This window comes from Hippoglossus hippoglossus, chromosome 11 (genome assembly GCF_009819705.1).
Source record: "Hippoglossus hippoglossus isolate fHipHip1 chromosome 11, fHipHip1.pri, whole genome shotgun sequence".
Lineage (NCBI taxonomy): Eukaryota > Metazoa > Chordata > Actinopteri > Pleuronectiformes > Pleuronectidae > Hippoglossus > Hippoglossus hippoglossus.
Window position 1 is genome coordinate 9831810 of NC_047161.1, and position 24183 is coordinate 9855992.

Here is a 24183-nt window from a genome sequence, read left to right on the forward strand (position 1 = left end):
TGACAACAGGTTTTCCATGTAAACCATCACCTGGGGTCACGGTACAGGAAGTAGACGCAGTGATGATAAGACCAGGGGCGTTTCAACAGGGTACAGATGCCATGCAGTTACCTCGGCCCCCAAACTGAGAAGGGGGCCCCCGAGAACGACTGATTACGTTTCTCCACAACAACAACAATTGTGTTCGGCCTCCCAGGTTTTGTGAAACGCCCCTGGGTAAAATATGTCTTCACAATCTCATTGGCTCACTGTCTTTTCTTTGTCTCATGAGAAATAAATACATTCTTTTCTGAGTATTACTCAATTCTGATCTGTTTCTCCCAACCCGGAGGGCGACAGAAATGGGAGCATTTGAAGATCTGAACTGAGGATCAGGCTGAGACAAGAGGAAAGTTATTTCTCAGGAGCTAAATTTAAGACGTATGAGAAAATAGTCTAAATCTCATATTGATCCTTAAATGGAGCTCAGTTATGTCGAGGGAGGAAAAGGAAAGACATAGAAGAGATGCTATTTTGAATTCTCCTTTCCTCTGGGACATCTGGCATCTTCTTGTGTTGTCTCGTTGTTTCCTCAGGCGATTGGAAGATTGATGTCAGATCACTGATCTCCCCAAAACCCTTTTTCAGTTATAAGTGCGCGTAGCAGGTCACTGCATACCCACCAGGCACTTTACATTCAAATATAGCAGTGTCACATTTCCTCACATCATCGGAGCTGCCTGAGAAGCCATTTTCTTCATGTAACAACGACACGCGATGAAGAATAAAACACAGAACACGCTTTGTTAGGGGGCAATAGGAATAGATCTCAGCTTCATGGATTAAACCAACAAAACAGGATAATGTCATTTCAATAAAACTGTTCTTCTTGGCAACATGTCAGCCATATAGACCAATAAAGATCGAACATGATGGACTTTGCCATGGGAGCTTGTCACCCTTCATCATCGTCATGTTAACCCTGTTAGAAGCATGAGGGTCATGGAGGAATGTGTTTTCTTCAAAGTGCAAATGTCTGATCGGACATTTTAAACATATTGAGTTAACGCACGAACAGTTTTTGCAGAACAGCTGCGAGTCCTCTGCTGTGTGTAAACGTCTGGGAAATAAACACATTAACACGTTAAGTTAGCATCAAACGCGTGCAGCCGTCTGCGGAGAGAGCTTTTTGGATTTTGTGTCCGAGCAGCTGCTTGTTGTGCTGCTTGTCATCTCCGGGGGTTCGGTTCCACCCCAGGTGCCTCAGACGTGACGGCTCTGCACGTCGGTCCGAGCTCTTCTTTGATTGACATGGTGAAGTCAGCCTGGATTAACGTGCCGCTAAGCTGTGGCAGAGACTGAGCTGCGTGAGACAATGCAGTCTGTTACAAAATGATTTTCCCATTTGTGAAGCTAGAGGCCGATAAATCATGGCGAAAGGGAGGTGGAGAACTTGTAGCCAATTTTTGCCAAAAGTGGCAGATTGGATGAAAGGTCATGGTGGGTTGGGTCTGTTGGATACACAGACCAGTGGCAGAGAGCCATGGTCGAACAGCTTGTACGGCAAAGAGCCTTTTGACGTCCAAACGTCCGTCTTTGGGTCGTAACACTCGAAGCAGTCTGAGTCCTCGATGACATCTTGGCCGTTGAGGATGCGTCCGCCGGTGACGTAGAGCTTGTTGTTGATCACGGTCGCGCTGTGGTGCATCCTTCGCTCCTTCAGATTCTCGCACTTGACAAACTTGTTGGCTTTGGTGTCGTAGGCGATCATTCGCCTGGTGTACCCTGGAAATGAGATTTTCAGGTGAGGTCAGGTGTTTAAACCTACAACGCCTGTTTGCCTGGTTGTAGCATATTCCTCTGAGCCACTGTTGTTTGAAAACGATCAAACACACAACATCGGAGTGTCATCAGCGCAATTAATATGGGCACTGCTGTTAATATCAGTCAACCCTGATTACACTGTGGGGAAATACTCACAAGACAACAAATGTGTATCAGAACAAAGCTGAAAATAGTCCTGGAAATAGTGCATGTAATTCGAGTGTTGTTAAACATTGGTAAGTGATATGAGGGAAGATGTGCCACTTTGGTTGTGAGGAGTTCAGGTGTCCCATGTCGGGGAATTAGGAAATAAAACATGTTTTTTTCTCCGAGCTCTTGCTTCTCCAACAGCCCTAAAGTAAGTAATATAATATCTGGCCTTTCACTTTGTAAACACTGGGGACAACAACTTATTAAGTCTGAACTCACCTCCTATGATGTAGATCCTGTCCTCTATGACAGCAGCTGGGGCACAGACGTTTTTCACCGTCCTCGTCTCCAGCCTCGACCACAAATTGCGAGCGATGTGATAAACCTTTTGACAGACGACAAAAATTAACACTCATTCTACATTCTACATTCTACATGTGCTGACTTTTAAGAACTTAAAGGGATAGTAAATGAAAATTCTCTCATTATCCACTCTCCACTATGCCGATGGAAGGGTGGGTGAAGTGTTTGAGTCCACAAAACACTTTTGGAGTTTCAGAGGTAAACAGAGTTGCAGCCAAATCCAATACAATTGATATAAATGGCAACCAATTCTTTAAATGCAAAAAAACAACAGAAATAAACATAAAATAACTCCATACTGCTCCTGTGATGTCATCCGAGGGTCCGTAAGCCCAAGGGGTGAGTAGATAATGAGTGAATTTTCTTTTTTCGGTGAACTATCCCTTTAAATAACTGCAGATATACTGACAATTAAATTATGTAGGCCATGTCTGAATTTGTATTGCAACGATCCCTGGCACTTGAGTGTTGATCCATTGCTCTTATCTACCTGAATCAGCCTGACTGGGTTCTGCATGGCGTCCTCCCCTCCAAAGACATAGATCCTCTGATCACTGGCTGCAACGGCCGGATGCAGCACGGCTGTGGGCATCGGCGCCATCGCCTCCCACTGGTTAAACATACTGTTATACCTCTCCACCGACTGAGAGATCCGCTTGTCTACCCCGATGCCTCCCAACACAAAAATAAAGTGCTGATAGGACACACTCTGGTGGGCGTACCGTGGCTCTGACATGGGCTCGGCAGTCCTCCATTGGTTTGTCTTGAGGGAGAGTGTGTAAACTGTGGCGCTGACCGAGCTGTCGCCCGACGGCATGCACAGGCTCAGGCCGCCGAGCACATAGAGGATGCTGTGGATGCACACGTATGCAGCTCTGTAGAGCCGCAGAGGGAGCTTGGCCAACCACTGCCAACGATGGGTCCTCTCGTCGTACAGCAGTGCTTCACGTGAGGTTTGCTCGTTGTTCTTGCGTCCTCCAACCACCACCAGTGTTTCTCTGCAGGTGTAGCGTCGAGGTGTGGTCCACAGCGGCTTGAGCTCACGGCTACACTTAGTGCTGACTGTAAGCATCAGGCGACGCACCGAGTCGATGATCTCGGTGCACAGCGTGGACGACTGCACCAGGGGGTCATTGGCTATGAACTGGAAGAGGTACGTTGGATGGATGTAGCGAAGACGGACCTTCTTGAAGAGGTCGTGGATCGCGCCGCGTCGTGAGAACGGGTCATGGTGGATCCACGCCAGCAGGGTCTCAAACACCTGCTCCTCCTCGGCACAAAGACGGTCATCTTCCAGGTAACACATGAGCTCAGGGAGAGACAGCTCGCAGAAGTCCTCTGTGGCAGCAACGTCAGAGAAGCACCTCACGGCCATCTCCTTGGCCCTCTCCCTCAAGCTCTCACAGTGGAGGATCTCAGAGAGGCGGATCATGCTCAGACAGTTCTCTGGACTCAGCTGCCCCTGGAGAAACAGTGAGCAGGCCTCAAAGAGACCTCCGTAGTGAAGCATGGATGCTGCCTGCATGAGCGGCAGCACAATCTCCATCGTGATGGAGATGCAGCCCGTGTAGACGTAGTCCACGATGCCACTGATGACGCTCGAGGAGATTCCCTTCAGGTTCACCCGGGCCTGGCTGCTCTCCAGGAAGTTGCTGCAGAACATGGCGCGGAAGTACGGGCTGCTGGACACCAGGACGTTCCTGTGGCAGGGGATCTCCTGATGCTCGGTGCAGAGCAGGACGTCGGTCAGGATGCGCTCCTGCCGCAGGATGTTGAGCTGGACGAGGAGGTTGGAGGGAAGCTCTGAGTCTTTGAAAGCGAAAACTTCACATGGTCCACAGGCCATTCTGTGGACAGAGGAAAAAGTTAGAATGGTTAAAAAAAATGGTTGTTGGTTGATAAGGATCTATCTATCTATCTATCTATCTATCTATCTATCTATCTATCTATCTATCTATCTATCTATCTATCTATCTATCTATCTATCTATCTGTCTGTCTGTCTGTCTATCTATCTATCTATCAAATGGCAAATCTACTAAAATGCTACTTTGCTTGTAAACCTGGCATGACACATCTTGTGTTTCATCAATACAGGTATGCCTCTGTTATTTCAAACTGTGTATAATGGGTTATGCTCTCAAGTAATGAAGAAATGATTATAGTGAATTACTATATTATTAAAGTTAGTTAATTAGTCAGTTTATTGTTCCAGATAGGGGAAATTCAGTTTGACAGCTCTGCACGTTCACGTTCTCCCTGACAAACCACGTCCATCCTTACACAATAACAACAGTAACAAACAAGGACATCTCATTAATGTGAAACACTGACATGCAGTAAATAGCTGGGTTAGTGGCCGGCTCATGTTCTTATTTAATGCTGCTACAGCTGCACATACCAAAGCCCTCACACATCTTATTGACCTGTGCCTGTGTCCTGAAGGGCTTTATGTTCAAGTTGATTAAAGTAAGTCATGTGCTGTTTACCAGTTTAATTTGTAAGCTATTAAAAAATGGATGTCAACATACACTGTGGAACTATTTGGTCTATTTGTTTCGTGTGACTTTTATCTGGCTCCTCATACTAACCATGTGGATCCCTGGGATGGTAAACACATTTATTTATTTGCTCCTGCCGGGCAGCTGCTCTTAATGTGAATTACTGACTCACACGTTTCTATTTCAAACACCTTCTAATTTACACTGATGCATCCAAGTAAGCCAGATCTCGTGTTATGAAGCTGCTCATTACTGCAAAACACTATCAGGGCTGCATCAACACACTCATCTGTATTTGTTCTTCCATCACTTATATTTCTGGAGCTTTCTATGTTATTTTCTATTTGTAGTGTTTTCTTTTTGATTAACCCTACCCCCTCCTCTCAGTCCGTCTCTCCCTGGTTGTCGGGTTTGTGACGACCCTGCTGTTAAAATAGCAGAAATTTCATTGGGCTATTAGCAACACTTAGTCTTCTAATCACTCCCAGGACAGCTACTGGTTTACCCCCACTTACGGGCCTGGCCTGTCTGATATATTTGGACCACTAATCGTTATTGTATACAATGAAATGCCAGAGGCTGTGAGTGACATTTTTCCACCAGCAGTTTTCTCTCAGAGCTTTGAAAGAACTACAGGTGGAGACTGAGGGCTCATTTTAATAAACTGCATCTGAATTTACAAGTTACCATAAGTAAAATTATCAATAATGTTATTGTACATTATTCAGGTAGAATTCTACCAATTTTTACTTTTTCAAAATACTTTTAATAACAGTTTTTCCTTTATTTCAAAAGTATCACGATAATATGTGTCCGAAAAATAGTCTGATTTATTAATTGATCATCACAAAATCCAATTATTATTATAATCATTATTATTATTTATATTATTATTAAGTATCAACATGTGGCACAGACTCCTTCCAGTCATGTTACAGTAGAAGTGTCTAATTTAAAAGTACAGATTTATATATTTATTCTTATAACATATTTGTTTGTGATCATTTACTGTTGTTGCCTATTTTCAATGAAATAAGATTTGTGTCAAACTCCAAATTGGAGTCAAATCTCTCCCTGGTGAAGCTGCTGTCAGCCCATCAGCAACATCTGTGCCTGGGTGAATCCTTACCTCCCGCCCTCAGAAAGTCAACAATATCCAAGATATCTTGTCAGTGTGGTCTGAAAAAGAATCATCTCCGAGCACACAATAAAAAACATAGTTCAGAAAGAGAGAGTGGGTCGTGTTCTCCGGGAGCGAGAAGGAGCACGACACACAGAAACGACGAGGCTCTGCAGTGAGGAGCTGCGGCGCTCGCCATGAGGCCACTGTGTACATTCCTGCAGCTAAGAATAGTATCCTGGGCCACTGTGACTCCAGCCAGGCCTCTCATGTGACACAGAGCTGTTTGGTACCCAGTTGCCGGCTTACCAGCTTCTGCCAGGGTCCGGCGGAGGGAGGGTTTATAATAGCCAGGGGAGGGAGAGTCATCAAGGGGTCCTGAGTTAACCATCGGGCCCACCCAGGCTGGGGTTTAATCAAAGTGTCCCTGAGCTGCTAACCCTTGTCCATCTCCCTGTGCTGCCTATAAGCTGCCTCCTCCCATCCCTCATGTGTGTAACACAAGATGAGGGTAAATATAGAGCAGCGCTGATGGAGCAGCTTGATCAGGAGAAACAGCTGTAAGATCTGGGCTCAGTTTACCTCAAGGTGTGCTGCTGCTTTACTGCTGCCAGTCACCTGTGTGAGGTGCCAGGTCTTCAGGGGCATTGTGTGTGTCACCCACTCCCCTGAATCCTGTAGTGGAGATTTACTGTTTGTCCTAGAACATTGTCTCATTGTCTATATTTTATTGTTAGAGTTAGAGGAAATACCGCCCAGTCAAAAGTGACACAATACGGCATTGAGGACTGATATAGAATAAAACTTTATAATAAACTTCATTTATGTAGCACTTTTCAAAACACAGTCACAAGGTGCTTTACAAGTAAAAAAATTAAAGGCAACACTTTAAAAGCAAACAATAATAATCACTGCAGAAATGTCTTATTAAGTTAATTTAGCTTGTGACCTTTAACATATTTGTCATATTAATGTTTCTAATGTTAATGTGAGTACTGTGATTTGGTTAATGCTAAGTATTTTGAAGCCAAAAGTTTGTTATTTCCTTCGTTATAAATGAGGATGTATGTCTTCTTTCTTGTCTCAAGATACTAAAAGTCTTGAGACAAGTGGCTTTCTGTTGGGAACAAATTAAAACTCTTGTTTTATAATTTGTTTATGATTTATTCAAAGATAAAAAATAAGGATGTTTAACAGCTTTATGTTCCCTAAGTTCTATTTTTATTTTTACGTTTCCTTTGTTGTTAATACTTGTTACCTTCACCTCTTCAGGCCTCTTAAATCCAACAGTTTTAGGAGAAAAAAAGTTATAAAATATATATTTTAGTTTCCACCGATAAATTCCAGAGAGATATAGTTCTGAATTGTTAAGGACTATTTTTCCTCATGGTTCATATCTCAAATTTATAAATTGAATCTCACAAAGAGAGAACATCTGCAGCCTCTCTCCCTCTCTTGCACCCGCTGCTGCTCCTGAGGTGCTGAGATGAATTATTGTCGGGTTTGTTTAGTGGCGTATGACGAGAAACCAGAGTTACATGTGGACAGATTGAATGACACACAGTATCTAGCGGAAGATGAGCTGTCAGCAACCCAGACATCATGACATGTGAGGATAAGCAGCTTTGGTGGACTTTGTCACACAGTGAAACCCTAAACTCTGTTTCCAGTCAGCAAGTGACGGCTTCCTGCTCGTAGGTCATCGTGCGCATTGCAGACTCCTGCAGGGAAGAAGCTGAAAACCTGACAAAGAGCAGTTTCCAAGAAAAAAGTCTTTGTGCCTGTGTTTCCTGTGAGTCTTTGTTTTTTTGCCTGGCTGCAAAACAAATTTCCCTCTGGGGCAATAAATTTGAAGATGACGGAGCTCAGGCCGAAAAAAGTGTGAATGATTCAGCACTTTTTATATGTTAGGGTTAGGGTTATTTTGTGAGTATGTTTTATGCTCTCATGTTTTAAATGTTTTTTTGGTAGGTGAAGAAATAAAGATGATTGAAAGGTTGTTCTAGAATACAACTTTAGAACAATTTAAGTAAGGATGTTAAAGTGGGTCCCTATAGGTCCGTACCCAGAAGGTCCCGATGTCATACTTTTAAGACCTAGATTTGCGCTGCTGTGGCCTTTGCCTTTTTAAAGAATAAAAATAATCCAACACAAAGTCAGTGCAAAGTCATTAAAACACAGAAAACCTGAAGAAAGGTGGTATCACTCCATCATAGACACACTATAAGACTGCAGCCAGTGATTATTTTCACTATCAATACTTCTAATAATTATTATTTTAATACATTATTAGATTGATGATGATCACCACCAAGTTGACATACTCAAATTGCTTTGGTTTGTCTGAACTAAACTCAAAAACCCCAAAATGTTGAGTTACTGTCATATAAAACAAATTTCACTAACTAAATAAATCATCGTAAGTTTGTCATCTAAATCACAACCATCCCAATAAAAAACGTAACAAATAAACGGGAACTAGTTCATTTTTCGAACTGTGCACTTAATTAAAAATTTAAAAAAATTAACCATGAACGTGAACTAGTTATTTTTAAGTGTGAACTGGCACAACACTGGGTGGGGGCCAGTGGGGGCCCAGTTGCTCACTTTCCCCCCTGGGCCCCTCAGAGGGTTAATCCGCCCATGACCACCTGACTTGAGGCAATGAATGACGTCACAACCATAATAACAAACACAGGCTCATTGATTTTTCATATTATCGATCACGACGCTGATCGGCTCCGATGACCAATCACCTCTCCTCCATCACGAGCTCCATTCACATCCACTGTCACGCCTCGGCCGGAAGTGACGGCTGTGGCCACGAGCGTGACGAACGGCTTGTTCGAAAATACAACAAGGAAGTGACCGTTTTTATTGTGGAGGAGAAACAAATAACCCCCGGAGAAACCGTCTCGTCCTCGCACCGGGGGCTCGCTTCTCTCGCTCGTCGGGTGTCAGGGAGCGGACATAAAGTCACCGTGGACCCGCCCGGGAGCGCGTGTGTGTTCGTCTCCGGGACCGCTGCTCGTAGCCTGCTAGCTAGCTAGCGATGAACACGGACGTGGAATTCCACATCAGGCAGAACTACCCGTGGACCAAGCTCCCAGCTAACGTCAAACAGGTACCGGGCTTTAACGGGGACGGGGGGTCCGGTGTGTGTGCGTGTGTGCGTGCGTGTGTGCGTGTGTCAGTGTCAGTGTATGTGTGTGTGTGTGTGTGTGTGTGTGTGTGTATATATGTGTGTGAACCTGTCAATGTCACCGCGGTGCTCTGTCACACGACGCTCGCTCCTGCCTCTGCAGCGGTTTCTCAGCCGGAGCCATAACTGACCATCACTGTTTCCCTCAGGCTGCAACACACACACTGACGTCACACCACAGGTCCAGCAATGTGATTTATATTCTTTAACAAAGTGAATCGCTGCAGGCGGATCTGGAGCTGGAATCTCCTCTAGGAGAAATAACCCTTCATGGGGGAACATTTGGAAGAATCCATTCAGCGGATCCCTGGAGCCACAGAGGAGGGATCCCTCCTCCAGGACCCACATACACAACAGAGCTGCAAATCAGATTTTAACAATTTGAATAATCAGGGTGACAACATTTACTGTACGGATAATTATGACAACAATATTTACAGTGTAGACAATCAGGATGACACTTTTTCAGTATTAACAATAAGGGTGACAACATGTTTACAACATGTACAATCAAGATGACAATATTCACAGTATAGACAATCACTATGACAACATTGTAAGTTTTGACAATCAGGATGACAACATTAAAGATTGTGAATGTCCATTTTTTTGGGGGGAGCTGGCACCACATATTTCAGCACGTGGATGTCACATGCACATAATGCAATCACTCCTCTGTGTGTGTGTGTGTGTGTGTGTGTGTGTGTGTGTGTGTGTGTGTGTGTGTGTGTGTGTGCGCGCTTTTGTTTTGCAATGTGGATGAATGGGAAGCATGATTTGCTAATAGCAGTCTGCATAGATCCCTTGTCTCCTGTGTGAAACCTTGTGCCGTCATACCATCATGTGGTGAAGAGGAGGTGTGTACACATAGTAGATCTGTGTCCTCACCACAGCTGGATTACCAAACCCTCAAAAAGTAGCCAAGTTGACACTTCCAGGATTACTGTGTGTCAGCTGGTTTTTGCTAATGTGATTTCCAATTTTAAGGGAATGCACCATGTTGCCAAGTTTTTCTCTCCAGATACAGATTATTTCAGTGTTACAATCTGTACACCTCACCTCACTGTGTGGATATAATGAGGCCACGGATTGTTGCGGCACTAAAGACTGTATGTGTCTTTGTTTTTAGCTGCTTGGTTAATTTGATTGATTAAAACATTAACCTTAGTAATTACAGTCACAAATATATCAAAACATATGAACTAATTAGTTTGTGTAGATCAGTGATTGTGCATAAATAAACTGTGTGAATCAGTCATGTCATGGCTGACACCTGATTTGCTAAAGTCCAGCCTATCAGAATGGTGCATCCTTATACAATCAGTTTGGAAGCATTCACTGCTAAAGCATAATATCAACTGACACAGCCAGAAACCTAAGAAGGGGCCAGTTTTGTGTCTTGTGTTCCTGTGACAAAATCTTGCTTTTGGCTGAGCTCGACCAATATGGATTTTTGGAGGCTGATATGGATATTAAAGGGAGTTAAAAAACGTGTTAAAAACAGTTATGTGTTTGTTGCTTGTTTTGACATTGATGTAATGAATCACATTATCTGGACCTGGTCATATTCTTGAATAAATAATCTGTTCACATTACAGACACTGGGAGGTAAAAGGGCCCAGTAGCTTGTTTTCTCTCTTTAATTGTGTCCTAGCAGAATAATCCAGTCACCTGTGTTGCTGTGTTTCCTCTGCAGAGTTTGGGGAACTCTCAGCGCGAGTATGAGAAGCATGTGCTGCTGTACAGCATCCGCAACCAGCTGCGATTCCGCAATAACCTAGGTAAGCAAGTGTGACATCACAACAGGGCCAAACCTATTCTATTGTATGACATGCAATGGTTGGGTGTGAGATCAAACAAATCCTTCTGAATTTTAGTGGCTTGATGTTAAATGTTTCACTGCATTTGACCAGGTCAACTTGTAAACAGACACATTTTATCAGGTACATTCATCAGTGCTTAAAGGTTCAGTGTGTAAGATTTAGGTGAAAGGGATCTATTGGCAAAAAGTGAATATGAAATAATCCTATAGGTGTTTCCCGTAGTGTGTTTCATCTAAATTGTACAAACTGTTGTTTCCTTTACCCTAGAATGGGCCCTTTATATTTAAATACTTTATATTTACATCGGGAGCGGGTCCTCTCTATGGAGGCAGCCATGTTTTTTACAGTATTCCAAACTGGACAAACCAAACACCTTTTGAGCTTAATGAAAACTGAAGGCTACCACAGGTTCTCTCTCTTGTAAGGGGAGGGAGAGGTGAGGGGTATTCAGCTGCAACATACAACTTCACCACTAGATGTCACTAAATTCTACACACTGAACCTTTAACTCTTGCCTCACTAGTTGCTGTTGCAAATTAAATTGACTGACAACATCCTTAACCATACTTGTCTTCAATAATTGAGGGAATGGTTATATTACCACTTAAATCCTTGAATACATGTGTTATAGTCTCTAAATAGATATGCAATAATATCCACTTCATCCAATCAATTGTGTTATTGTTTTTGTGTGACTTTCTGGAGCTTGCTCCGGATCAATATTCCTGTCTTAACCCGAATTGATCTGGTATAGATGTGTGTTCCTGTACGAACACTGAGCTCTGGCTGTGACACTGACAATTGTGTGTATTTCATGATCAGTGCGCCACGTGAGGAAGGATGAGCGCAAGTACTACGAGGAGCTCCTGAAGTACAGCCGGGACCACCTGATGCTGTACCCGTACCACCTGTCTGACATCATGGTCAAAGGGCTGCGAGTCACTCCGTTCTCATATTACATAGGAATCATGGAGGTAAGGAGCTCATGCTGCATTGCAGAGCAGAACCGGGGGGACATTTCACGTGCTTTGTGTTATCGTAGCCTCAGTGAGCAGGTTGTCACACACCTGAACATCTGTCGTCATGTACACAGTGTGTGAAAACCCTCGCTAATTCATTTCGTCTGACAATAACACTGGTGATTTTCACAATTACATCTGCGCTGTCAGAACAATGAGCCGAATCTACTCAAAGGAACAGAGCAGGGGTAGATTTTGTGTAGCAGCAGAGATTTAATTGGTTTGGAAACATCCAGTCTCTCTTAATTTAAATCGAACAATGTCTTTAGTTTTTTAAATCCCTGGAAACACCTGATGGAAGTGTTTCAGGCAAAACAGGGAATCCAAGAAACTATTATAATAAGAAGGATGTGAGCTTTTTACAGCTCTGTGCTTGTATGTGCGATGTATTCTTTGTTAAATCAACAATGGAAACCTACCACATTATATTCCATTCCTCAATAGATTTACGAAAAGGTATAATTTTTGTGTAGCTGTACCATCACCTATACCATTGTATAGTCTGTATGTATAGAGAAGAACTTGTCTTTATCACCTGTTTGCCTGAGTGATTCATGCAATTCAAATTAAAGTCTTAAAGGAAATGTTGTAATATGGCTCACAACACCGAGCCATAGTGTCAGTGTTTAAAGCAGAATTTTCCCATGTTCATAGTCTTGGCATGAGTCAGGCACTAGGTGTCAGTCAGCGTCTATTGATGATTCATGTACCAGCTCAGGGAGACACACAATTATGATCCCAGGTCAAACACATCCAGAGCAAATAATCTTTGCCTTTGTGACGACTCACTCTCACTGATGAAGCTCAGTCCCCCTCGGCCCCGCAGAGAACCAGTGCCGGGGACTGGGAGCCGCTGGGTTCTCCTTGACGTCTGAATTGTTCAATTACATTAGAAAGACTGAGCCGACATGTTCACAGGAATTCACCTGGAATTTAGTCATTTGTTCTTTTACTTTTAGTAAGCCGGGGATTGAACCACCGACCTGGTTAGTGGATGACCTCCTGAACCCCCCATATATTGGTCGGGCTCTAACACATACTGTGTGTTTGCAGATTCTAGTTTCCACCATCGATTGTTCCACATTTACTGCCTATACTTCCCACTTCATAAGAACAGATGTTACCAATATGCTCCGTGCTCAATGTCGTTGCTCACAAACAAATAAAGATAAAATATTCAGTCTTCAGCTCACTTTCGATTCACCCACTTTCCTGTTCATGCTGCTCAACTTGACTGAGCTGTAACTGTGGCCACCGCATTGCCAAGGGCTATGTCATATTCTTATAATCCATCTTAAGCACTTAATGAAAACGGGGAGCAGAAATTAGTATGGCAGCGCTGATCTGCTAATCCTGTTATTAATCAGAGGCAGGGGACATAGAAAGGGGAGAGGAGAAAATGAGTTTAATTCTTCTCTTCCTTGTCTCCTTTCTTTTTCTTTTGCACCTCCAGGATATTATGAACAGTGAGAAGAGTTACGACTCCTTGCCCAACTTCACTGCCGCAGACTGTGAGTTTCTCCACCTTATTTTGTCAGTTTTCCCTCCCCCTCCCCCTTAACTGTTGAAATTGCTTTACTGGGACTCTGTTTACCTCCCACTCTAAACTGCCTCTGTGTCTCTGGTCTGTTTTCCACATACTCCACATGTTTTAAAGGGTGTCAGTGTTCAAGGTGACAGAGAAGTCACTATATGAAAATATGCAAACAGTTTGAATCAGGGTCAATCGAGAGGCACTTAAAACTTTAAATATCTTCATTATTTATTTGTCTCTGCTGTATTATTCAGACTGTGATTATGACTTCCTCCGCCCTGGCCCTTATAATCCAGAGCTGAAACAATAAAGTAACAGAAAATTAATGGGTAAATATTTTTTTTAATCAGTGAAGTCATTTTTTCCTGGTAAACATTTGTTAGTTTCAACTTCTCAATGTTTTTGTTTCCGTTTTATGTCATTGCAAACTAAATGGCCTGGAAAACATTTGTTGACGTCACCTTTAGGAAATTGTACTTGGCATTAATTGGAAAAATAATTGGTGAATTAATTAGCTTATCTTATTTATTTATTTTTTCCTAATTTTGTAAAACAGTTTTTCTACCACAGAACATTTAAAAGATAATTGTAGCTCATCAAAATGTTTTTTAAGAAAATGGGCGATTGGCACCTGGATGCCAGCTTTTTGGCAGGTGTAGCATATTTTGTTTGTTTTTTTTATACCTTTTTTGACAGATGCAGATGAGCTTTCAAGTGTTTTTCTTTTGGTGGTTTTGTTTTTAATTATTCAAGTTTCTTTTTTAACTTCACTTAGATAACAAACAAATCACACAAGGGTTTTGTTGTTCCATGACATTCACGTTATTCATATCTCCTGGCTAGCATACCTAATATACATAAATCATTTCCATTACCAAAACAGAGCCAAGCCAAGTGGTTTTTGAATGAGTTGATATGAAGCCCATTTCATACCAAATCCAAATCGCTTCTCAGACAACAAAGCTGTCACTTTTCTGATGTGTTACCGCATCAATGAGGATCTGTGTTTTTCGGAAATCATTCCAAAACCGAATTAAATACCCCATATTGTAGGTGCTGCTGTGAAAATATCAAAGACCTCAACCCACTGAGAAATGCACGCAGCTCAAATACAGAAACTGTGACGTCAGGACTATTTTAACTTTGTTATCTCACAAGAAAACACATCCTCAGCCACACTTCCACCCTGACCCACAGGCTTTCAGGATTTGGTTGAAAGACTACAGAGAAATCCTCTGAAAAAAGGAATAAGCCTCCCAGGCAAAGAATATTTCCACCATTATTTCCCTATGTACGGCACCGCCACTTCACCATCAGTCATTTGTCTGCAGCACATTCATTCCTATTCCAAACTACACACAGTCTGACGCTGACGGAAAGGTAGACTGTTGGAATCCATTTGGCATATTTCACTTATGCTCAGCTGCCTCTTCACCCGTCTTAGTGACAAACTCAAAGAGGCTGCGTGGCCTTGACTCACACTGAAACTGTACTGCTCCCTACGGAGGGTCTGTAGCAGCCAAGGAGAGTGAGCTCATCCTGGTCATTGGCTCCGATGTATATCTCCACTTTCAAATCCAGCCGGGGCATTTTAGTCTGACTTTGACCGTCAGTTTGATTCATCTCAGCACTGACTGACGTTTGCATTTACCATGCTACAGTAGCAGGATACGATCTGTGACCTGTGGTTGGCCTGGCAGTGCATCACTCAGAAAACAGACCTGTTGTTGCTGCAGCCACAGAGAGAAACATGACAGAGGAGATAGAAACTGCATTAAGAGGAGTTTTTGTATTTGAAACCATAGATATAAGATGGCGTCCAAACTGTAGGTCAAGATGAGGGCAACTGTACCATTGTTGGATTTTTCTACTGTCAAGTGAAACAGGGTTTGGCGCTGGTCTCTGAGTGTCTGCGTCCTGGCAGTGCAGGACCTTCATGCTGCAGAGACAGAAGGCTGTCAGCGGGCTGTCGGAGCCTGCGCTCAGAGGAGCCTCTCTCCTCTAATCTCCCTGGAGGAGCTTTGGAAGTGTGTCATGCAGAAGTGGGCGGATAGAGAGTCAGCGAAGCAGTGTGTGAGAGTGTGTTGCGTGGGCGGATGTTTGTGTGTTGTGTTGTGTCTGTGTCTCGGTGAAACAGCAGGATACGCATGTAAGATTCTGCTGTGTTAGGAGGCTGAAATGAGAACATCCCTTACTGGTACCAGCTTGCACTGGCAGCCGTCCCAGCACATTTTGCTCTGCCCCCTTCTGGTCCGTGTAGCACAGGCAGGAGGAGGTGACAAGGTGGGATTCACATACAGACTGTAAAACTTAAACTATGGCCCAGCATTTCCTCAGATTCATATGCATGCACACACTCTGATTATAAGAGATCATTGGTTGTGTGTATGTGTGTGTGTTGGTGAATAGATTAGTGTTGCTTACGTGCGCGTGTGTCAGGGCATTGTCCCAGAGAAGATGTGCAGGTATTTGTGTTCTGGCTGCAGAATTTGGATGAGTCACTGTTACCGCTTCGTTGGCTGATATAACTTCAAAATAAAGTTGGAAATATCCAGAAAAACGAAACTTTGCTTCTGCTTGTAATTTTCTCTCCCACTTTTTTTTTCTTTTGTAAATCCTCAGAGGCTTTAATTGAAAAAGGCCTCAGACACTTTTGTAGCTGCACTGCAGCCAGATTTATTTGCTGGAGGGTGAATGTGCAGCCATTACAAGCTTCACATTCAGTTACTGAGGCATGAAGTTTGAGTTTTACTGACTTACACAGTTACTGATTTTACCGTTGTCGCACAGGTCTGCGGCTGCTTGGCATCGGGAGAAACCAGTACATTGACCTGATGAACCAGTGCAGGTCATCCAAAGTAAGACACTTTTTCTAAAACAGACATAAATTACAAATAATTGTATCATTTAAAGAAAGCAAACCTCCAACATTAGACATATATATTTCATGTCTCTTCTTACATTATAGACATTGTTCATGTAGTGTAAAATGTTGTATATGATAAATCCAGTAGTTTTATAGCAACAAACTTCACCGCAGTACTCAATGTAGGAATCATACCATAATCATTGTGATATTAAGCATGTTCAAGCTCAAGCTATTTTAAAGGTTTGTCAGTGTTCAGGTTCACAGTTAAGGCTTTTATTTCATGATTCTCGATGTAAACAAAATAACAATACTTGTTGTCTTTTTTTTCTCAGAAATTCTTCCGCAGGAAATCGGCACGGGACCTCTTACCAGCCAAACCAGTAGAGATCTCTGTGGAGCCGTGGTGGGTTGCACAGACAGGCTACATCACCGAGGATGATATCAGGGTGAGTTAAAAACAGTATTGGTTTATTTTGACATGTGTTTGGATGTTTTATTTGTAGGTAAAAATTTGGGATTTGTAATATACCTGTTTGGTGAGAGGAGCGATAACAATATGAATCTTTGTGATGTGTCAGATTTATTCAAGTGTAGCTGTTTAATTATTTTAATGGCCAAGCCACTTAGGAAACATTTTATTTCTAGTCTCGCTCCCCTTTTACATTATGCGCAATACATGTGTAGCTGATCTATAAATTAAATGAGAGAATGAGTGTGCTGGTGATTTCTAACCTGTTATCCACCAACTCTTCATCCCATGATCCTCCTGCTGCATGTGGAGACTTGAATGCAAATACATACCTGTCACGTTCCCATCAGTTCTTCCATAAGAAAAAAATGTATATTCAAAATAGTTCACAGTTACCATATGCAAATCTGTCCTTCATTCACTGGAGGAGATTGTTGACCTCCGTGGAAACGAGCCCACGTTTGCAGGCCTACTCTGACGTTGTGTCTTTATTGTGCATTTTTATTACAGATCTGTTCTCCATCAGAGAAGAAAGCAATCGATAAGATGATAGATGCTGGTCCTCAGCTGGCTGGGTCGATGGAGTTCAACGTAGTGTTAAGTGAGTGTCTGTCACATGTTGGTACGACATACACTGGCCACAACGATATGATAAATGACTAAATTTGTTGCTTATTATGCTAATATCAACTGCTCAAATACTGTATTTTGGCAAGAATTGCCAAACATTAATCTATGTAAGTTCAGTGCATTGGTTTTCAAATTCAGGAAATTTTGTTTTTATTTGACACCATTTATAACAAGGCAATGGTAAAATTTAATGCCACAGTTATTTGGTATTTCTAACATTTTGTCCCTCCACCTCCATACATGGAAATATAAGTGGAATTTGAAGCATTTTCACTATAAAACAGATGAGCACACACACAGTTGCTCACAGAATTCCTGCAGCTGCCGGGTTATGAAGTGTTGAATGCCCTATGAACATGCACGCTGTCGTGCGCACCCCATGCACAGCAAGGGCAGGTGTGCTTGCTGAGAACTGTTGACTTGTCATGGCAACGTGCACAGCAAAAGCACTGTCTACCCATGTCATGGCTGAATTGTGGCTGCCTGCAGTGGATGGTAAAAACGTTGATTTAACGGGCCACTGACACCTTGGTGCAACGAGCGCCGCACACACCTCTACAATGAAGCAACAACACAGAACATTTAGTTTCTTTTATGTTATGAAGAGGAGTGTGAAAACATTTTGGATCGTAATGAAACTGTAGTGAGAAACATTTGACTATGGCTGGCTGTCTTGGTAATTATTTGGAAACACTGAGTACAACACCATCAGTAAATAAGAAAAACTCCCGTCTACACTGACTTTACATCAGCAAATGAATTGTTTTGCATCTCAGATGTCCACCTCCTTATTTATTAATAAGGCTTGAGAACAACAACATGACACATAATATTCCATTTTCCAAATGTGATTGGACCAGTGTGTTGTTGAATTGTGTCCCGCTCAAGAGGATTTCTTTCAAACAGCATGTTTAGATCTACCTTTGAATGAATGAAGTAGGATATTAGATATCTTACCTGGTCATAGGAGGAAAAGCACAGGGTTTTTCAATAACATTAACAATGGCTCCCTCCATTCTATTAAGAGTTCCAGTAAGACAGTGAACCTATACTGTGAACGGTCAAATGTCTGCTGTGACAAGGTAAACTGGATATATTTACTTTTAAAACATAAAATGAATAAAGTTGAGGACTTTATTCATCTTGAGTTCCACTGGTACCAAAACATTTGAAATAAGTACACACCAGTCTTTGTTAGCCGACATGAGAACCAGGAGGCAGATCCTGAGGTTGCAGTGGAAGGTCTTCCGTCCGTGTGCTGCTGTGAATGTAAAAGATGAAGCACAGGGACTGAAGTTGTGTCCGTGCAGTTAAAATGTTAATTAGTGAACAGTTTGACAGTGATGAGCGTCTGCCACTGGAGTGTTGGTGACACAGTGAGAATGCAATTAAAAACCAGAGATGCAATACAAGTAGCTGTTTCAATTAGATTTTACTCTGCTCATGAATTCACAATTTTCTGTTCTGCTCAGAAAAAGTTCAGTATCCAAGTAGTTTACGTTGTAAGATTAGTTTTTCTCTACAACAACAACGATCTTAATGAAAAGAAGTTATTTTAACCGTGTTAATGTACATTTGTTCTTTTATTGCAGGCTTGTACAACCGGGGCTTCATCTACTTGGATGTTCCCATATCTGATGACAGTTGCATTTCAGGTACGTGTGTGTTGTGTGTGTTTAAACATGCTGTTATTATCCTTCCTGAGTCATTACCTTGACTAAACACTGTATACAATTAAATTACAACTGTGGGAACATAAGCGAACATTGTGCTTAATGGACTTGACTAAAATTGTCGTTACAGACACTATTCAACAGAAAATGAAGTGTAAAAACAATGTTTTCATGTTTTTTTCAGTGCCCCCACTTGAAGGCTTCGTCATGAACCGTGTCCAAGGCGATTACTTTGAAACGCTTCTCTACAAAATCTTTGTGTCGATTGATGAGCAGACAAACGTATCAGAGGTGGGTTTTTAGAAACCTGTTTCATTGTACTTTCTTGCTGTGCACATTGAATGTGATGTGTCTTTATTCATCAACTTTTCAACCAAGTCTTATTTGTTTCTCTCCCTCTCAGCTGGCAAACGTGTTGGAGATTGACTTGGATCTAGTGAAGGTATTTCACAACTTGCTGCAGAGAATGAATCCTATTGTGATGTATTTAGTGAAACGGTTGATCTGAACTTATATACTTAAAAGGTTCTAACTCTCTGAGAAAAGCAGGGATATGGTGCAGCTTAGCAGGTAGATATATCTGCAAGATTAGGCTGTTTCATACTGAATACACATATACTGTAATCCACCTAAGAGGTAGACTGTGACACTCATGCAAACAGACACTCATGCACACAGACACAAACACACACACAGAGTTTCAGATTAGATCCATTATTATTCCCCATGACTCCGTCAGAGCCCCATTCCAGTTGAATTGGTGCTTGAGTCTGACCCAGTTTTCACCAGTTTCCTATTCACTCTGTGTGAGACTCTGAGCCAAACTCTGTCTCAGTGTCAGGACCTCCAGTGGGAAGAGCCTGTCCCTCGGTCTCATCTCATTACCGCCACTGAAAAGCAGCACTTCAGAGGGAGAAGTGGTTGAAGGCAGCGCTGGCAGCGGTTCTCCAAGAGCAACGTTGTAACTTTAGAGATGATTGACATGTCTCCTTTTTGTCCAACTTTTCCCATCTTGACTCAAGTTTAACTTTCTGTTATATGAAGACTACTTAGTGGTACAAGTCACTTTAGAAAAAACATCCTGGCCGTGCTTTCTTTTGATGGTTAAGAGTTGACTTCAGCTTCCACTAAGGTGTAGAAAGCAATCAAGTCCACCACACTTGACTGTAGTAGCCTTTTCAGTCTGAATAAGGGATTTAATAGCAAGGCAAGTTAATGATTGTATAGACAGTATTAAGGCAGTAATGAAAAAACGTAGCCAACTGTTAAGTAGAAAGTACATAGTGCTACCTTTCTCCTAACTTTTAAGACAGTTTGATTCACCAGACAAAAGAGAAATTAGTTTTTATTGCTGTGGGTTCAGTGAGCACAGCCCAAAAGTAGAGTAGAGAAGAGTATCCAGGTTTATTAAAAGTCTCTTTCAGACTTGATATCAGCATCATGTGATACAGAAAGAATATTCTTATAACTAGCAAAGCATTTACTTTTCTTTTGACTACACAACCTTCAATCATCCTTCACATTGTGTGAAATAGTTTAGTGTTTTCGAATAGTGTTGACCATTTTCTGAAAACAGGTCTTGATCGTGGATTAAAATTCTTGCAGTTTTTTTGCAGTGTGAACTGGTGAAACTGTTGCAGTCAGAAACACCTAAACACTTTGTTTTTAAAAAAGTGAAAACAAAGATACACAGATAAGAGTGTGGATCCTCGACCCAAGTCCTGACAGCCTTTAATAGGGGAAAACATCGAGTTAGGGTTTGGTTCAAACCCAAAAACCAGAATCCCTGAAGGGTTTGGGTTGGGCTCAGTCGGGTTTGGACAGAAAACTGCTGCCAGAGCCGCACTCTAAAACGTCTGGTATGCAGATAGATAAACTGCAGCAGGTTGGAGCTCTGATGCAGAATAATGTCAGAAATAAAACTAAAGGTTTTGTTCTTATATCCTATGAATGAAAGTGCTACACTCAATTTAGAGTCAGTGTTATAGTGGCAATCATGTAGAAAGAAGGAGAGAGATAAAATTACCACTTTTTACAACAACCTTTCACTTTAAGTGCAGCAATCGTCCTTCTCTGGTTCTTTTTTATTCTAACTATTGTCCGTTCCCCCCCAACGCAAAACTCATGCAAGTCATAAAAGTCCAGGATGGTCCCAGGTTTATGATGTATGATGTGAAAAGGTACCTGGCTAATGGTGTTTCATGTTTGGTGTGGCATCAAATGTCTCCTGACTTTGTGTCTGCTGTGTTTGGTTAGAACGCCGTGTCCATGTACTGTCGCCTCGGCTTCGCTGTGAAGAAAGGTCATGTGATCAGTCCCGAACAACTCAACCCCACCTGGAAGAACGCTCCCTCTGTCAACAGACTCAGGTATGTGCATCCACCCGTCATTTCCACTCAACAGTCCATTAGCAAATGTGATGACATCATTTCTTCCATGGTTACAACAGACCTGAAAGCTGCATTTTCATTTGAAGAGTGTGGGATGGTTGCAGAGTTTTACAAAATTGTGTTTACACTGGAATAATTGTAAAACCCCAAAGGAAAACCATCTTTTTTATGTCATCGTCACTATAATGAAAGAAGAACAATTTTACGTTTTATGTGGTCACAAACTCTAATCCAATTCCATGCTAAGGGTTTTAGAATCTACGTGTCTTTCTGCATCCATGTTGTAAATCCTTCTCTTTATCTAAATATAATATAAATGTCTGTAATATTGAAAGATGTAAAGCAACTTTTTGGTGAGGGGCCGATGATTTAGGTGCAGAATGCCCTGATGTATTTGATTTACTCTGCATCTATTATCTATACTGCTTATCCTTTGAGGGAGGTGGGGGGCTGGAGCCAGTCCCGGCTGACACAGCTGACATAGGGCGTGAGGCAGGTTACTCCCGAGACAGGTTGCCTGTTCTTCGCTGGGCTGACATACAGAGACAAAACAATTTTTAAATCATATTTGGGTTCGGTCATGCAGGCTTGGCTATTTACTAGATTTTTACGCTGCACGTGCCTGTAATCAGGGAAACCATCTTGCTTGGACAAAAAACCAAAGTTTAATATACCGATGTGTTGTGTCCTTTGCGTTAGGAGCACCATGGACCCTCAGAAGATGCTCTTGTCCTGGGAGCAGGGCAGTCCTGTCATGGAGGGAGGCTCCTCTGCCACCGACACCGACACCACCAGTCTGGAAGACCAAGGTCTGACTACACACCTGGAGACACACACACACACACACAGTCTTCCAAGCACATTCACCAATGTATGCAAATAAATACACAAGCTGATGAATACACACAAAGCACTTTCTGAAAGTTGTTTGAGAAAGTTTGAAGCAGCCGTGCTAATTAATCCCTGTGAAAACCCGGTCATGCTCCTGAAAGCCATTCTCACATTAATAGGTGTTTGTTTAAACAGGTTTAATTTCTTGTTTAATTTTAATTTGCATGTTAAACTGATGTTATGAAAGTGTCCTGTTCATCAACTACATATATTTATATGTTAATTTTCAATTTGGTGTTATCTATCGGAGAAAGAGACAGACTTGTAAACACATTTCATTCTCAGAAAATCAGGAGCTTACGTCCTCAGTCTGAGAGGGATAACGACCGTGCAGTTATGCTATTACATGCACTAATCTTACTGCACATAGTTATTAGTCTTGTTATGCGTCGTGTTCGTCTCTGCAGCGGACACAGCCAGCGTTAGCAGCCTGAGCATCCCAGCTGCACCCACCAAGAGGATTGCCTTCCTCTTTGACTCCACCCTCACAGCCTTCCTCATGATGGGCAACCTGTCTCCGGTGAGTAAATGGAATTGAACTTGAACACACATCCTCTCAGAAACTCGCAATGTTGGATGTGTTTTGGGGCAGATCCAGGATTTTTTTCTCCAAATTGGCAAAAATGTTTCTTTCCCCCGGAGAATAATTCATGGATCTTGATAAAATTATCTTTGAGTTTGTTCTAATTAGTGTGGCTTGATTGGATTCAAGGGGACTGTTGGGGCTTGGTAGATGCATGTCCTCTACTGAGTGCTATTCTAGTTTAATTGTGTGTTTGTCTTTGTATTAGAACCTGAAGAGTCATGCGGTGACCATGTTTGAGGTTGGTAAGCTGTCTGACGAGACTCTGGACAGCTTCCTGGCTGAGTTGGAGAAGGTGAGACGATCACTTACAACAAAGAAAATGTATTTGCATTTTTTACAGGGAAGCTTTTGTCAGAGCCACATCTGCCAAATTTGGTTCAGCAAATAATTTAATGTTTCGTGTATAATATACACATGTACAGAAACACTTTAACACACTGACACTCTGGTGGTTTCTTTGTCTCCAGGTGGAGAGCACAGCAGAGGGCGAGGCTCAGCGTTACTTTGACCACGCTCTGACCCTGAAGAACACCATCCTCTTCCTGCGCTACAACAAAGAACTCACTCAGGACCAGGGACCTGATATCCCAAATATAGGTAACCAGTCAGTTACACACTCTTTTTCAATCCCTTTATTGGTAACCACCTGCAAGACCCAAACCTCATACACCTGTACACGTCTATACATGTGCTTAATAGTCATCTTGCAGGTCAGATTTAGCTTTGTGTATCGTTTCAGGAGCTGCTGTTCAGCTTCTTGTTTTAAGATCTCACCCTCTGAGCTCCAAGAGCAAGCTTACAAAATAGAAACCCAGATTTTTGTCTACTGTTGTCACACAATTCTCACTTATGCTTCATGTGTTTTATTGAGGTTAGTTTTCTGCCAAAGGATGACATGAACTTTAATTAAAATGCAGGGAACATTTTGTTATGGATGATTTAAAATCACTTTCAAGTCTGCACAAAGAAATCAAAGTGAGATTTAACAAAGTGATATTTAAGGTGGAAGCTAAGTGGGCTATAGTCACTCTACTGATATACTTCATGAATAGTCATCAAGTATATTAAGTACAGTAAACTGGTAGGTGTCCTGCTCAAGTCATGATCATATATTATTGTGAGTATGATTCAAAGCATAGATGACTAACTTAGGGTAATTTT

The 24183-nt window shown here is 42.1% G+C and overlaps 2 protein-coding genes across 4 annotated transcripts in view; one reads left to right on the plus strand and one right to left on the minus strand.

Moving 5' to 3' along the window:
- Nucleotides 1-9501, minus strand: klhl38a (kelch-like family member 38a). Of its 3 annotated transcripts, none has more exons than XM_034599482.1 (4): nucleotides 9188-9501; nucleotides 2807-4163; nucleotides 2233-2338; nucleotides 1-1764 (listed from the first exon to the last, which is right to left on the minus strand). In XM_034599482.1, the coding sequence occupies exons 1-4, from the start codon at nucleotides 9484-9486 to the stop codon at nucleotides 1475-1477; spliced, it is 2052 nt and encodes a 683-aa protein (XP_034455373.1). In that variant the 5' UTR covers nucleotides 9487-9501; the 3' UTR covers nucleotides 1-1474. The 3 variants fall into 3 exon arrangements, with proteins under 3 accessions (XP_034455373.1, XP_034455375.1, XP_034455374.1); XM_034599484.1 differs by lacking the exon at nucleotides 9188-9501 and adding an exon at nucleotides 6246-6381; XM_034599483.1 differs by lacking the exon at nucleotides 9188-9501 and adding an exon at nucleotides 5946-6372.
- The window catches only part of fam91a1 (family with sequence similarity 91 member A1), a 23580-nt gene continuing 8081 nt past the window's right edge, over nucleotides 8685-24183 (plus strand). The window contains exons 1-15 of the mRNA XM_034599466.1: nucleotides 8685-9060; nucleotides 10835-10919; nucleotides 11784-11935; nucleotides 13434-13491; nucleotides 16305-16372; nucleotides 16716-16829; nucleotides 17363-17453; nucleotides 19075-19137; nucleotides 19340-19446; nucleotides 19559-19597; nucleotides 21412-21524; nucleotides 22245-22354; nucleotides 22844-22956; nucleotides 23228-23314; nucleotides 23490-23619. Of these exons, the coding sequence (XP_034455357.1) occupies nucleotides 8989-9060; nucleotides 10835-10919; nucleotides 11784-11935; nucleotides 13434-13491; nucleotides 16305-16372; nucleotides 16716-16829; nucleotides 17363-17453; nucleotides 19075-19137; nucleotides 19340-19446; nucleotides 19559-19597; nucleotides 21412-21524; nucleotides 22245-22354; nucleotides 22844-22956; nucleotides 23228-23314; nucleotides 23490-23619 (1402 nt within the window). The 5' untranslated portion in view covers nucleotides 8685-8988. The remainder of the gene's footprint in view (nucleotides 9061-10834; nucleotides 10920-11783; nucleotides 11936-13433; nucleotides 13492-16304; nucleotides 16373-16715; nucleotides 16830-17362; nucleotides 17454-19074; nucleotides 19138-19339; nucleotides 19447-19558; nucleotides 19598-21411; nucleotides 21525-22244; nucleotides 22355-22843; nucleotides 22957-23227; nucleotides 23315-23489; nucleotides 23620-24183) is intronic.

Bases quoted from the DNA above. Each gene is read 5' to 3' on its own strand.
- klhl38a (XM_034599482.1), bottom strand. From the start codon at position 9,486: ATGTGGGTCCTGGAGGAGGGATCCCTCCTCTGTGGCTCCAGGGATCCG. The intron at 2,339-2,806 runs GTAGATAAGAGC...GTCTGTCAAAAG, and splicing joins ACCCAGTCAGGCTGATTCAG to GTTTATCACATCGCTCGCAA. The intron at 1,765-2,232 runs GTGAGTTCAGAC...TCTCATTTCCAG, and splicing joins CAGGATCTACATCATAGGAG to GGTACACCAGGCGAATGATC.